The sequence below is a fragment of the Euleptes europaea genome, chromosome 1, assembly GCF_029931775.1.
Source record: "Euleptes europaea isolate rEulEur1 chromosome 1, rEulEur1.hap1, whole genome shotgun sequence".
Classification (NCBI taxonomy): Eukaryota; Metazoa; Chordata; class Lepidosauria; order Squamata; family Sphaerodactylidae; genus Euleptes; species Euleptes europaea.
This window is the reverse complement of record NC_079312.1, coordinates 82,280,722-82,296,394: the sequence shown is the minus strand read 5'-3', so window position 1 is coordinate 82,296,394 and position 15,673 is coordinate 82,280,722. Positions and strand designations below refer to the sequence as shown.

General features: G+C 40.9%; 1 protein-coding gene across 2 annotated transcripts in view; it reads left to right on the top strand.

The window, feature by feature from the left end:
* ITK (IL2 inducible T cell kinase) overlaps positions 1-10,620 on the top strand; it is a 41,842-nt gene extending 31,222 nt beyond the window's left edge. For both annotated transcript variants that reach the window (XM_056857322.1, XM_056857331.1), the window contains exons 11-17: positions 522-596; positions 1,785-1,956; positions 2,140-2,353; positions 3,017-3,081; positions 4,037-4,155; positions 6,810-6,967; positions 10,342-10,620. In XM_056857322.1, the coding sequence (XP_056713300.1) occupies positions 522-596; positions 1,785-1,956; positions 2,140-2,353; positions 3,017-3,081; positions 4,037-4,155; positions 6,810-6,967; positions 10,342-10,413 (875 nt within the window). In that variant the 3' untranslated portion in view covers positions 10,414-10,620. The remainder of the gene's footprint in view (positions 1-521; positions 597-1,784; positions 1,957-2,139; positions 2,354-3,016; positions 3,082-4,036; positions 4,156-6,809; positions 6,968-10,341) is intronic.
* Positions 10,621-15,673: the final 5,053 nt, after the last annotated feature.

Genomic DNA, 15,673 nt, shown 5'->3' with positions numbered 1-15,673 from the left:
TCACAGTTTATCAGACCCCTCCTCAGCATTGTGGGTCTCTATAAGGTTGGAACAAGCAGAAAAAATATGGTAGTCCTTACATTATCAGGTAAAATAATGTTAGATGATACACTAGGCTGAATAGAAAGGCTCCATAAAGTGCAGCATAAATCCTTACTACCTGAATGTTTCAGGGAAGATCGCATATGTTTAAATAGGAAGAATTTCAGGAATATTAGCATGCTGCTTACATGGGTTTACATCAACTTGGAGATTCATCGCCCCCCTTTGGAATGCATAGGAGTAGAAGCCCAGTTCTAACTGATAGGTTGGTAATGAAAACTCTGCTGTATTTGACACTGCCAAAATATGGCTGGTTATTTCAAATCACTGTATGAAATGTGGCTTCAATAGGCGGCAATGTCTTCGTGTTCCCTTGGCTTCCTCTACCATAGACTGTGCCCCTACCTAATATTTATTCCTTCAGTTCTCCCTGCCACCTCTTTCCCTCACTCCATCTTTTATTTATCTTGGTAATACAGGTCTTGTAACTCGTTTGCGGTATGCTGTTTGCTCCTGGAGAGAAAAAGCCCCTGTCACTGCTGGTCTAAGCTATGGTAAGTCATGATTAGATAGATTTTTTTTAAAAAAGGTAAAGAAAAAAAGGCAAAAAAAGGTAAAGAAAAAAAGGTAAAGAAAAAAAAAGGCAAGCACTGGGTCATTCCTGACCCATAGGGTGATGTCACATCCCAACGTTTCCTAGGCAGACTTTGTTTATGGGGTGGTTTGCCCGTGCCTTCCCCAGTCATCTTCCCTTTACCCCAAGGCAAGCTGGGTACTCATTTTACCAACCTCGGAAGAATGAAAGGCTGAGTCAACCTTGAGCCGGCTACCTGAAACCAACTTCCGTTGGGATTGAACTCAGGTCGTGAGAAGAGTTTGGACTGTAGTACTGCAGTTTACCACTCTGTGCCACGGGGCTCTAGATAGATTTAGCTGTACTTATTATTCAAGTACATCTCATACAGAAGAATAAGTCATATAGTCTAAGGGATTGTGGAGTAATTAAATCATTCTTTACACGGATCTGTCCCTATGGAGGTTTATGGTGCAGTCTTAAAAACAAATGAATACTGTTGTTAAGACAGCAGGACAGAATCATAGAACTGGAAGAGATCAAAAAGTCTACACCTGCATCCAGTCATTCACAGGTCACCCTGTACCTTGTTTTGTGTTCCATAAACAACTTTAGAGTCTGACAATGTAGTCGTAAACTGAGTTACAGCATTCTAAATCAATTCAAGTCAATGGGCTTAGAAGGATACAACTGTTTGGGATTGCACTTCAATAGTCAATATTATAAGCAAAGCCAGCTAGATAATCTGACCCCAGGAAAATTCCTTTCCACACCCTGAAGAAGTCCTTTTGAAACCCCACACCATTGGTGTAACCAACTCAAGAAATAGGAAGTAGTTTCAGAGAACTAACATAAATCTAATCTCAAAACATGTTATATCCCAACATTTCCAAAGGGATAACAACTTGAAAGATTGGGGACCTCTTAAACATTAGTATTATGCTAGGACCTCCAAAAGCAAAGTGCTGAAATACTCTCTGAAGCTAACTACATTCTTATTAGTAAAAAGATTAAATAACTAAAGAAGTAAAACCATTCAAGATCCTGAACATTCATTGCAACTATTGGTAACTATAGATAAGCCCACTGCTGTATTCTTTTCTTTTCTTTTTTTCCTTTCTAAAAGCAGTAGTCAGGATTTAAAGTGTTTTCTGCTTCCCCTTCCTAGGAAAATGGATGATAAACCCTCAGGAACTGACTTTTGAGCAGGAAATTGGTGTAGGTGAATTTGGGGTAGTTCATCTTGGCTGCTGGCTTCAGCAGATGAAGGTGGCCATAAAGACCATCCGTACAGGAGCAATGTCGCAGGAGGACTTTATTGAAGAAGCCCAAGTCCTGATGTAAGTGACACAAAACTCCACTAAGGTGAACAGCATTGTGTCATGCCTTCACCATCCCACATCTGGCTTTCTTCTTTCACATTCATTTTCTTGCTCCTTCCTTAACTTTCCTGCTGAGTAAACCCATATGTCAGTTTATGCAAAAGACTGATCCAACACTGATCTATCCTTTTGTATTGGCAGGAAAGTGTCTCATCCCAAATTAGTCCAGCTACATGGTGTGTGTCTACAAGATCCCATGTGCCTTGTGTTTGAGTACATGGAATATGGCTGTTTGTGTGATTACCTAAAGAAACAGCGAGGGAGCTTCTCAAAGGAAGACCTTTTGGGAATGTGCCAAGATGTATGTGAAGGAATGGCTTATCTGGAACAAGTCTCAGTCATTCATAGAGATTTGGTATGTCTGGGTCTCTCTTGACTTAGAAAGTACTGAGAAGGAATAAAGTGGAAATATGCCCCCAGATAATTCTTGATTTCTAACAATTAAGGCTGCACCAAATATTTTTCAATTTAACTTTTCAGGTAATTTCAACATGGAGAATTTTGTCCTTTAATTCTGAGAATATTCATATGTTTTCTATCCAGTTTTGTACCATTGTTCCCCCTATCTTCAGCCACTGCTTCAGAAACCCCCCCCCCCCCGCTCTTGCTGGTTAGTTCTTCTTTTTAATTATACAGGAACAGTTACAACCAATTGAAGATCATATGCTGAATGTGATGAAATCATGACTTTGTGTAGTGAATGAGGCTTGGCTATGCGATTACATCAGTGAGGACAAGCAGAGTCAATTGAGAGTTAGGGCAAAGCTTTCTTGAATTAGGAATCATGCAGTGAAAAGAATAGCATAACCACATTGCCAATCAGATTTGGTATGTGGTGTCACTGAAAGCAAACCAAACTAGGTGAGAAAGACAGAGAGGCCAATGTAAATTTTCACAGGCATTTCTGGACAATTTTCAGATGGCTGTGTGTGAGCTTGTACTTTTGGACACTGAAAAAATATTCCAGAAAGCTGAGCCTTATTAATTCATAATCTTCTTTTTCCTCGTGTTTTCATAGGCCGCTCGGAATTGTCTGGTAGGAGAATGCCATGTTGTCAAAGTCTCTGATTTTGGAATGTCACGGTAATTTGAACTCATATGCATAACTAATCATTTACTCCACTGGTGGAATTCCACTTATGTTGATCCTCCTTTCAAGTGCATCCAACACCAAGCTTATTGTGATGATAAAACCAACATTTGGTCTGGAGTTCATAACTTCTCCATTCTTGCTATGATTTCTTTTAATCCCTCCTTTTCTTTCTTTGTGGGTAGAGCTAGACAATAGCTTAAGAGCTGATATGAGAAAGGCATCTATTTCCATAATTCACACATGGATAGTTTACATGGTCATTACAGGTCAAACAAGTTTTGGAAGTTTGAACAGTATTACACACAAAAAACCTACACTGTGCATTCTGTGAACAGAGGCAAAAATTAGATATGTGGGCTTGCCACAGATAATTAAATTGCTATCAATTCTCGGGGGGGGGGGGGGATGAGGACTGTAAACCACTGCCCACATTGGACAAAATGGAACTTTTTCTGGTCAGGAAAATGGCATGAGTGAGAAGGCTAAAGCCCCTTCTCCATTTGCACCACAGTTACAATCTGAATCAGGAACCACGTGCTGAGAAATTGACGAGAACCGGTAATCTGCCCAACCTGTGTACACAGTAATGTGCAAAGAGGAATAATGGCTGAATTGATGGAGTATTAGAGAGAGTAGAAGGTGAAATTTGCCAGGCAGGCTGATGGAAGGAGCCTTATTTTCTCCAGACAGAATATGTTGACTGTGGTTTAACCACAACATTCTGTCTTGACACAAGGCATCATATTACTGTTCTACCACTACAAATAGTTCATACTAAGAGTCATCAAATTCAATGGTATAAAATTAATCCACTACATGAAATTATGAACTTTGAACTTTCTGCTTGCAGTGCTTGTTGAGTTTCAGCCTTTCTTTGTTACCTTTGCAACATGACACAATAAATATTTTGATGCTTGTGGCACTAACCACAATTGTTTGTTCCAGGTATGTCCTTGATGACCAGTATACAAGCTCCATGGGCACCAAATTCGCCATTAAATGGTCAGCACCAGAGGTTTTCTCCTATAGCCGGTACAGCACCAAATCTGATGTCTGGTCATTTGGTAAGAGCCTTTAAGCAGGAAATTCTCATTCACACAATTGCTTAGACTTCTCAGTCCTGAAAATCCTTTCTTAGCTTGGTTGGCAGCGCATTCCTGAACCTCCAGGATGAAAGCCCTTAGGAGGCCAGGAAGGTGCCCTTAGGAGGCCAGGAAGGTGCCGTGCCGGCGTCTGGGCCTCTAATGCCTCTAACGGAGCCTTCTGCCGGCATCTGAATGCTGTCAAAGGCCATGCCAGCATCCTGGGAGGCATTCCCGGGGTGTCCCAGCATCCTGGCGTTGGGCTGGGGCCGCCCTTCCAGCCCAGGAACACCCCTTTTTATTTTTGGCGATATATGCCACCTTTTAGGATTTTTTGCGCTGGGAGGAGGTTTCAGCGGAGCCAAAACCTCCTTTGGAAGCAGCGCAGCCGTATTGCCTCCTAAGCCCGGCGCAGGCTCTCAGGAATGCACTGTGGGAATCCTACTTGGTAAGAAGGCCTATGTTATATCCTTTAGCATCAGAAGACTTTCAAACATATTGAAAATTAGTTCAGGGATGTAGATTATTTTATGCTATATTTGACAATGTTTCATATGGACAGATGGATATTTGAAGACACCAGCACTGTCTGTGACTTATTATCGTTCCTCAGAGCATTATTTGGTTAAGAGGATTCCTCTGTCACATCAAAACTTCATGCTTCTGATGCTTTCCTCTTCTTTAACCTTTTAACATTTTCTAGTTGGTTATGAATCCATTCTATTGTGACCTGGATAAAAACATCCTGGATGTGTGAACTACCCTGAATCTATTAGCAATCATCTCACAGACAATTTAATAATTTAGTTTATTCTTCGATCATAGGCAGACTATGTCCTATGAATGCTTTTAAAGTATACCAGTTAAAAAGATGTTTCCTTGTCCAAGAACCAGCACAGTTTAGCCAAATTGAATAGGAAATTGACTTATAGAAAGGGCAACTATTTGCATTGCATTAATATTTCTGTCTGAGAAAAATATTGGCTTTTGGCAGAACCAAAATGAAAACTTTCATTTGGCATGCTCATTTTGAAATGATCCCTAGTGGTTGGGATGTTTGTCTCCATTCATATGAAACAATAAAAGTAGGGTTGGGCATATTGATATACCCAAACTGAAAATAAACCAGAAATTAGCCATTTCAGCAATATTTGGGTATTGGATTGATCGAATACCAAAACCTGGGAATCTGCCTGTAGCTGAATAGTCAATTCCCAAAAAAGCTGAAGTTGGGGCCCTTTTGAGGTAGGGGTCATATAATCAGAGACAACTTGGCCAGACCCAACTAGTCTGGGTCATTTTAAAAGACGGGGCTCACCCAGTCCCATCCAGAGGGATATACCCTCCAACTAAAAAATGTCAGCTTCTACAGCTGCTGACCCCAGGCTTCTGAAGGAGACTTCCTCGCCCACACATATGAGCAGTATCCTTCAGAACAGCCCCCGTGGTCGAGACTTCAGCTGGTTCCGATATCAACCCCCCCCCCAAAAAAAACCTGCTGTTAAACTGAAGGTCACCCCAAGTAGAGGCTTCGTTTCCCCACACTGTGACCATCTCTTGAAATCAGATTTTTGATTATTATAATAAAGGACTGTTCACAGGATGTCATTTGCCACCCAGAAAATGATTTCTGTGCCTTATTTCTCTTGCATTTAAGCCTTTTTCCTCAGTTTGGAAGCAAATTTGCATGGACATCATGCTATGCATTCCAGATACGGAGCCCCAAGACTTTGAGGCACCAGCCTGCCAACTGGCTTTTTCCACCAGTCCTCGGAAGTGCTGAACTTCTGAACCTGAAAATCGATGGACAGCTCGGTCCGCAAATGCCTGGAGGATGGGGGCGACACCTTTGCTGGCCCATAAAATTGGACTCCTGTCCCAAAGTTCATCAGACTTTGGTGACCGTCTAAGGAGAGTCCCTTGGAGCCACACTGCAAATTTGGTGACTCTACCTCCAAAAATGCCCCCACAGGAGCTTCGAAAAAAATCCCCATGGACTATAATGGACCCGAATTTTTTTGGTAAACCTGGAAATAAGCCAAATACCGATGTTTACTGGTATGGGTATTAACCTTATTTCCGGTTTACTGAAAAAAATCAGGCCCAATAAATCCAAACCCGAAATTTACCAATTTTTTTTTGCACTACACTAAATAAAACTTTGAATTGAAAAACCAAACTATTTGCTTCCATCTAGATCCAGCTTTAGAATGTAATGTTAAAAATTTTTTGCCTAGACATAACCAGTTAGCAGACAGATCTTGATTCCAGTGAAGAAATAACAGTAAGGCTGCAACTGAAAGTAAACACCCATTGAACAAAGTGAGACTTATTTCTGAATTAAATGAACCCTCATGACACAAAGAGTTCATATGATTCCGATGAAATAATTTCTTAGTGATAAATTGGATACAAATATTTCCATCTCTCATGTTTGCAGAGGCAAATAGACAATCAAGAAATTGGTAGGGATAGGAAATCTCTCACTTATTTTCATTCGAAAAATGACTCTACAGTAGGTAACAGGTAAGTATATGGGACCTGAAAACATCTATAGGGAAAAGATGGATTAGGAACATTAACGTTGCCATGGTGTCATGCTATCTAGAAATTATATTTTGCTTGTTTTGTTCCAGGAGTGTTGATGTGGGAAGTGTTCAGTGAAGGCAAAACACCTTATGAGAATCGGAGCAATGCAGAAGTGGCAGAAGAAATCAGCGCTGGTCACCGCTTGTATAAACCCAGACAGGCCTCCAGTACTATTTACAAGCTCATGAGAAATTGCTGGAGTGAGGTCAGTGCTGTAACAAGTGTTGCTTAGCTCAGGCAAGACTGGGAGTCAGAAAGCTACCTCATAAAACAGGATCCAGAACAGCCCTGGCCTTTACTTGGGGATCAAAGAATAGACAGCAAATGAAATCCAAACTTAGAATGTCATTCAGTATTCTTTTTTTTTTAATAATGAAGATTTAGAGTTTTCAATTTGTCAAGTATTCTAGAATTTGGACAAAGATCGGCACAAAACATTGTTTGCAAGATGTAATTATCAATGAAATTTAATTTCAAAGGATTTCATACTCAGTGAACATCATATAGAATACAGCATGCTTAAGTAAACTCCACACTTCTGATGGTGTGCCTGGAAGTAAAGGTAGACATGCCCAAACTGTACCACTTGTGCCCCAGACAACTGTCTACAAAAGGGAGACTCTATCCCCCTTTACAGTTTTTTACAGTTTTCTAGAACAGCTAGGGCATTCTCGGCACAGAAAGGAGGACAGGGCAAGTGAGATGGAGTGGCAGAGAGGGAAGAAGAAGAAGAAGATGGATGTCCTGCCCACCAGGTGGGATGCAAGTCCCAGTAACCACAGGAAATGACAGCAGGAAGTCTTGGGTGACAGTCCAGAAGTCACAGTCCAAGAACTCAATCAAAGGCAAAGTCAGAAGCCAGTCCAAGTTCTCAGTCCAGGGTCATGTTACATATTCCGAAAGTAAAGTCAAAAGCAGTCGAAGGGTCAAGTAACATGAGTAGATACAAAGCAGGTCAGGCAACTGGTGGTGTAAGTCAGCAAGACCGCAGACAAGTTGATCCCACACTGGCTGCAGCCTTATACAAGTTGTTTCCCTATAGGTGTCACTGGTTCCCTCCTCTGCTCCTGGCATGCTTTAGGAGACCATGATGGGTCTGGTCGCAGGCAGGTCCATGCTGGGGCTCCAGGCCTGAAGGCCCTGTTGGTTCAGGGGGCAGTATTGGTGCTGGCTCATGGGAAAGATCTGCCAAGGCAGGGCTAGGGGGAGGGATGTCCTCTTTCTCCAATGAGAAATCATCCTGCCATGCTAAGACATGGGTGGTCCATGACAATGGAGAAGGAGGAGGAGGCAGAGAGGCTGACTACCAAATGAGCAGGGCATTTGGAGGCTATACTAATTTTTCATCAACACTGACTCAATGATCTTTGTAAAACAGGACAGGGTCTGCCTCTCCCCTGGCCCAGCTTACCAAATGGTTTCTGTATTTCACTGTGGCCTTCAGACCAAAAAAACTTAGGATACCCTGCCTTAGACAGTGATTTTGAGGGTCAGCTACATGTTCCACAGGAAATCATTAATTAATTAATGAAATGCTTTGACAGAGTGGGGAGCAAGATTTGTATTGAGGCTAAGGACTTGTGGGAAATCCTCTCCCTTTGTGCTGTTTCCCCTTAGAAATTCCCCTCAAATTGCTATTATCGTCTCAAGACAGATACAATATGGGTACTGGTCTTTTTTTCCTATCAAAGCTAACAGCAGCCAGAGTGGAGTAACTCTGTCTTGGAAAAGTTCAAAGGAAGAGGGTTCAACACACACACACACCGGTTTCAGCTTCATAGATCTGATCTAAATCTGGTCCCTTTAAGGTGGCTTTTTAATGTTAAACTTCAGGAAATCGATCTCACACATAACATAAATTTTATACAGATACGGGTCAAAAAGTACCTGTCAGACACCTACATTTATTAAGAATATCCAAAATCTAGTGGGACTGGGGGTGGGGGCACGTTCCACAGCTCCTTTTGAGTAAGGTATTTGGATGCCATTAGCCTCTAAGGTCAGAGCCTCTAAGTTAAGAGGAGTCTGAATCCTCTGCTGTACAGCACTCCATCTACTCAAGGCCCTTCAGTTCCCTGTAGACCCCTCATGGAGAAGGCAGGAAAAAAGACACCTAGTGACACTAGAGCACAAAGTCTCAAGCCATGTCATTGTCTCTTTAAAAATCCTGCCAGTCGCAACTTTCAAAGTCAGCAAGTCTATTCCATTGCTGTGTTGGGTTTGTTAGAGCATGGGGTGCTATTTTTGGAGGCATTCTAGCTCATCTGCAGCCTGGAATCTGCCCATAAATCTCCATGACTGGATATCTGTAATCTGCTCCCAGGAGTCTGTTGGGGAGAAGGACAGCGTATTAATGAAATAAATGAATAAATAAATAAACTTGCACATCTACCCACTAAATTATATAAGGACTACATTTATGTATTTGTTTGTTTTTCACTCTGATATCATGCCCTTCCATGGACAAATTCATATGTATTTTATTGCTTACATTCTAAAAATGGCTCTGCTTTGGTCAAAGGCATTATCATATATATCATATTGTCTCACATCGGGTTAAATAATAAGATTCTGTTCTCTCTTTCTAGAGCCAATCCATCAGTCAAATCAATTTGGATGGCTCAAAAGTTGTTCCCAGTCAATGGGAAAGACAAACTGATGATGAATTTGTGCAGTAATGTTTGGGAGAAAAAGTCACCATGACTTGGTCCATCCTTTGTTCACAGTGAAGCTTTATTCTGAAAGTAATAATGTTCAGATTCATACTTAACCCTGTTTTTGAAAATACATGTTTTTAAATATATTTCAGGACAGGATAGTGACCTGTAACCCACTATTCTGTTTAGCAAACTTTGAAGCCTTCATCTAGCCTCCAACTTATACCTCCTCTACCAGAGAAAGAGCCAGTCAAGTTGGCTTCTTAGGCTGGAGGAAGGCTCCAAACTTTGCTTAGCAAGAGGGTAGGATACAGTCCAATACTTGTTTCATAATGTGGGTCCACATTCACAGAAGAAGATTCCCTGCACTTTGTTCATCCGTGGTTACTTTTTCAATCAAATTAATCAGTGGCTAGACAGGGGGGGATCATTTCTACCAGAGAAAGGAAAGCTAACTTTTTTGGCAATTGGAGACTGAAGGTCAAACTAGATGAGACAAGATCACAGATCTACCAGCCTCTTAAAGGTTAATTGCAGTGCGCATGGCCCTGATCTGGATTGGTGCTACTCAGGGAAAAGAGAGGCAGGTTAAATCTTTCCACTCCTGCTCAATTTGCCTCTTGGACCCTTCTCCCCACTCTCTTTTTTCCCCATGGCTAATAGGAGCACAGTGGAATCATGGAAAGGATTAAGCTGCCTTTCTCTTTCCTATGAAGCCCCCCAGTCTAAATCTCAACATCTCATCTGTTTTGACTCTGATCTGACTCTTTTCACAGATGAGCTCCCTTCAGTTGTTTGCAAAATCATGCCTACAATATATTGTTTTAGTTTGTTTGAAGAGGTTTTCAGTGTTGCTTTGTAATTGCTAGTGGCCTTCACAAAGTAGTATTTAATGTGGCTTCCACCCCCCTTTCCCTTTCAGAAGCAGGACGACAGACCATCCTTTTCTTCCCTGCTCTACCAGCTCAACGAAATCTCTGACTCTGATCTGTAGCCAGAGTTTTAAAGAGCTTTTTCGCTCCTGAAACTGAGAACATATGAAAAACATGCCTATTCTTATGCATGTGTCAGCCAGACTTTTCCAACATATGAATCTTCTGGAGACAGCCAGCCTGGGACAGAAATTCTTACAGGAATTGCTCTCACAGCTGCCGATTGAGAAAATGGATAGTGCCAGATGCTTGCAAGGTTGTGTGAGAATTTCACAGACGAATCCATGAAGATCCCGGAGCATCACACAGGAATAATAATACAGGCAATTAGGGAGAAGCGATTAGCGATTCTTTACTGAAAAGTGTTTTCAGTGATGAGGAACTGAAACATGACCCCCACCATTCAAACCTGCTTGAAACTGAAATAGAATATGCAACTAACATTTTTGGCAGCAGATCTGAAACACAATCTTCTTAAAAAGAAATTGCACAAATTAACAGATTAGATGGGTCACACAGCAAGGACCGGTCGGACTCAAAACTGCCTCTTGTGCTCTGGGTGGGTTAGGAATAGTCTGTCTTCTGTTAGTTCTGATGTGTGATACTCATAGATGTGGCGATGAAAAAAAATTGCACTTGTATGGATGGCAGAAGCACCACAGTTTTTAAAAAATGGGTTTTCAGATATAAAGAGAAAATCTGAACCCACTTTAACTGAGATTTAATTGTGAACTCTGAATTAAAATCCATTTTACCTTTTATGTTGCCATCTGATGGCAAATGTGAACAATTAAACAATTCTTTACATGGTTAGGTACTGGTCAGTAATTACCTACATACATATCATTTGGTTGAAAGTGTGCACTTTATATACCTTAAAAGAAAAAAAACTGTTGAACTTCTTAATGAAATTAGAGTCAGATTCAGGCAAGAATCAGGATCTGGGTAGAAATTAGATGTCAATGGGAAGATCTGGAAAATACATCCAATTTTTAAATGTTCAGTCAGTTTATTTTGTCTGTTAGATACTATACAGCTTCAGTTCCCAAAGTAAAGAGTGTAAGGAAGTAAGCTATGCACTTTCTCCCTTTTCTGAAAGTTTTCTCTGTGTCCAAAACAGCAAACCGTTATAATCTTTCCATCTCACTTCTCTTGTGAGATGATTCTCAATATTTGAGTTCCCCCTTATTTCTTTTTGCTGGAAATGTTCCAACCCCTGCTTGTTGCTTCACTGTTGTTCACATGTCTTTCTGCATGTCCCATGATAGTGCATCATGTTTCACAAAGCCAGTCTTTCTAGCAGCTCAATGGGGCCTGACCCTTGTATGGAAAGACTGGGAAAGTTCAAGGGCAGAAGAGTTTAGCTAACTCATGCTTAGCACCTAACGAAGGAATTCTGGCCCATCTCATATGCCTGTTGTTCCCCTCTCCCCATGTATGTGGCCTAGGCTATTCCTCAGACTACACTGAGGTGTGTGTTTAGCTTAGTCCATAAGCTCTGTAGAACTCAGATATGAATTATGAACTGGCTGGGAAACTGCTCATGGTATCATAATGGCTTCTGCATTATCTGACAGAAGGCCATGCATTCTTTTTCTTCCATTGTGCCACTTATATGACCTGGAACTACTGTAATAGATCAGTCATACTGTTAAATTCTATAGGTGGATGTTCAGCCCAGCATGTCTAATCACCAAGCTTCTCCTGCTTAAGTTCAGCCTGGAATTAGGCAGAATAAACTGGATGATATAATGTTGGCTGTCATTAATGGCAGCCAATTGTAATTTATTTAATTTATTATTACATAGTAATAAGGGAAGCGTATAAGATGTTCAGCTTTGTTTGCCAAAATATCTTGGCCCAGCTTAATTCCGATTTGTTCATTCGCAGTGTCTAGTTAGACTATGCATTATTTTTTGGCCTCCTAAACAGTGACTTCCTTCTTTACTAATGTGTTTGATAGTTATAGCACAGCTCCAATACCATGTTTATACTTGTAGGCGTTAAGAAAAATATTTATTGGTTGCATATTGTTTTACAGCATTAGAAAATAATACAGAGTTCATGTTCACATTCAGTAAAGTTTCTGGATCTTTGGAACTCTGTTAGCCTCAAAGGAACAAATTTAAAACAAATGCCCTGATTTAGCAAAACATAGCCATGTGCCTAAGTGGCCTTCTGTCCATTTAACTGATTCAGTTGTCCATCATCCAGCCACACAAATTTCATCAAAGCCACACTGAACTGCCTGTAAGCATCTTTTGAAACAAATACAACGTCACAGTTGCATTCATGGCTACCTATTGTTACGTTTGACTATTGACACCTGGGTCAGGGTTTAAAAAGTACTGAATTAAGAGATTGTACTGAATTTGCTATCAGGGTAATCTTTGATCTTTTTGCATATTGGAATATCTTAAACTTCCAATGTCTCATCAGAAAATGACAGTTACATGCCTTTAAGTTGCCCTCCCCTGGAAAGCCAGATGTTTGTTTGTTTGAAAAATCATAGTTTTTGTGGAACCACTGGCTTTTAAAAGGGCTTACATAGATTATTTAAATAATTATGTTGCCTTGCCCATCCTCTTCATGCATTGCTCCTGCTGTTCCACATCATCATAGATAAACTTTCTGATGGAATAACCTGTTTTCTGCTCTTTTAGCAGCAACAAAATATCCATAATTTATCTGCTAATTTAATGTGCAAGTATGGTCAGGATGTGGACAAAGAAACTTCATTATGCTAACAAATCTAAGTGGAATTTTCAAATTAAATGAATGTACTTATTCAACAGTGTACAGTTGATCATTTACACAGGAGAAAACTGTAGATATGGAGGAATGTGTAGTATCATTAAATTCAGTGTATATATATCAAATAACATTCATGTCAAAATGTGTTGGGAAATTTGAAGAAATTCTTAATAAACCTATCTATTGGTTTTGGCTTCCTTTCATTCTGTTTTGTGGAGCATCCATCTTTCTTGTGCTTTTATCAGTTTTATAACACATGTTAAGAACATAAGAAAGGCCCTACTCGATCAGACCAAGGCCCATCAAGTCCAGCAGTCTGTTCACACAGTGGCCAACCAGGTGCCTCTAGGAAGCCACAGACAAGAAAAGCCTGCCTAACACCTGACTTTGCAAAGAAAGGGACACCAAAATAGTGACAATATGAATATTTTGCCATGTCCAAAGAACTGTCAAGTCCAAAGAGGTCATGATGAAAATTCATTTCCACAAGAGAAGGGATCCTCTTTCCAAAGCTAAATATTTCTAATTTTCGCTCATAAAACAAAACAAAATAATTGATCACCAGTGTCCATCAATGTTACAGAATTTCACAAGCAAGAGAAGGAGGAAAGATGAACAAAAGGGCGGTAAGGTAGATCAGCTGCAGGACAAGGGGACTGCTTTCATTGAACTATCTCAGCTTCTTCAAGCCAACAAATTGTGCCATCCATTGCAAGCAGAAGCTTGTGATTCTGGCAGCTGGCTACACAAAACTACCACAAAGTGTTCTGTGTACTTATTTTTTACCATTATACCAGGTTTGTATTAATGGGGACTTCCAATGTTTTTATATTTTGAGAATGTGCCTTTCCTACTGTTTTTAGAAATCTGTGAAGGAATTCTAAATCAGTCAGTTTCTCCTGAATTCAACTGATCCGTTTCCAGCTTTCTTTGACAGATACTGTGAGGAGCTTGGGAATTCTGTTGCACCCTGCTCTATTTTTGGAGAAACAGGAGTCTGCCAATGGCCAAAAGTGCTTTTTACTAGCTACATTTGGCCCATAGGCTTTGCCCATATTTGGAGAATGCTGACCTGGCCATGCTGATCTATGTAGCATTAACTTCAAAACTTGACTATTGTAACATGCTCTATGATTCATAAATGATTCATAAACTGAAATTGGTGCAAAATGAGATAAACCCTCTGGTATCAGGGTGGGCTACAGGGGTCATATTGAACCTTTTTGCAGTCTTTGCATTGGTTTGCTGTCGGCTTCGAAGTCCAATTCAAGGTGCCCTTCACAACGTTGGGCCCACATACCTGAAAGATCATTTATCCCACTATGAGTCCATATGGGAACATTGCTCATCACAGCAACAGCTGTTGGTTATCCCAGCCTCTGCAAAGGTGTATTGTATGGCTGCCCCCCCCCCTCCACGGGCTTTCACTATAGTGGCTCCAGCCCTATGGAACAGCTTTCTAGGGTAGTAAATCAGGAAGAAGCCCCGTTTGATCCCAATGAAAGTTGGTTTCAAGTAGCTGGCTCAAGGTTGACTCAGCCTTCCATCTTTCCGAGGTCAATAAAATGGTACCCAGCTTGCTGGGGATAAAGTGTAGATGGCTGGGGAAGGCAATGGCAAACCACCCCATAAACATAGTCTGCCAAGTAAACGTCATGATGTGACATCACCCCATGGGTCAGTAATGACCCGGTGCTTGCACAAGGGATTACCTTTACATTGACCCTGGTAAATCAGGGCCCTGACCTGGATAGCCCAGGCTAGCCCGATCTCAACAGATCTCAGAAGCTAAGCAGGGTTGGCCCTAGATGGTATGTAGAATGGAGACTACCAAGGAAATCCCATGTCACCATGTAGAGATAGGCAATGGCAAACCAACTCTGAACATCCCTTGCCTTGAAAACTTTATAGGGTTGCCATAAGTTGGCCGCCACTTGATAGCAAAGAAAAAAAAAAGAAAAAGAAAAGAAAAAAGGAAGACTGGACTTTTTAAGAGAGTCATTGGAGTCTATAGGTTTTCTGCTGGCTGTTATAATAGTTTGTTTTCAACTTTCTGTGATTTAGGTGGTTTTTAATCTGATACCCACCTTGGGAGAAAGGCAGGTTTAGAAATGTTTTGAATGAATAAACCAGTTATCCATATTATGCCACCTGTTTTGCCATTCGTTGCTTTCTCCCCATTACTGTCCTTACTCTAGCCATGCATGCTACTGGCACTATAAATTGCTAAATAGTTAGAAGTGGTAGCAACAGTGATAATAACATTAGGAATACTAGCCATTTGCGTGGTTGATAAAATCATAATAAAAATAGTATAGGCAGGATTAATAGTACAGGCATGATAATTGGCATGTTAAAGAAAACATCCCTGTGTGGGGAAGGAGGCCTTTACCTATGTGAGACTCCGTCTGGAAGTACATCGGAGTCGTGAATCTACGGCACAATAATATCACATGCATGTGCATTTTCAGTGTGGCTAAACCTGTTGCCAGCTTCACAGAACTTTGCCTGGTGTGGTTTTTAAACCAGGCCATATTTACTACCTCAGGGATGCAGTGGCGAATGGAC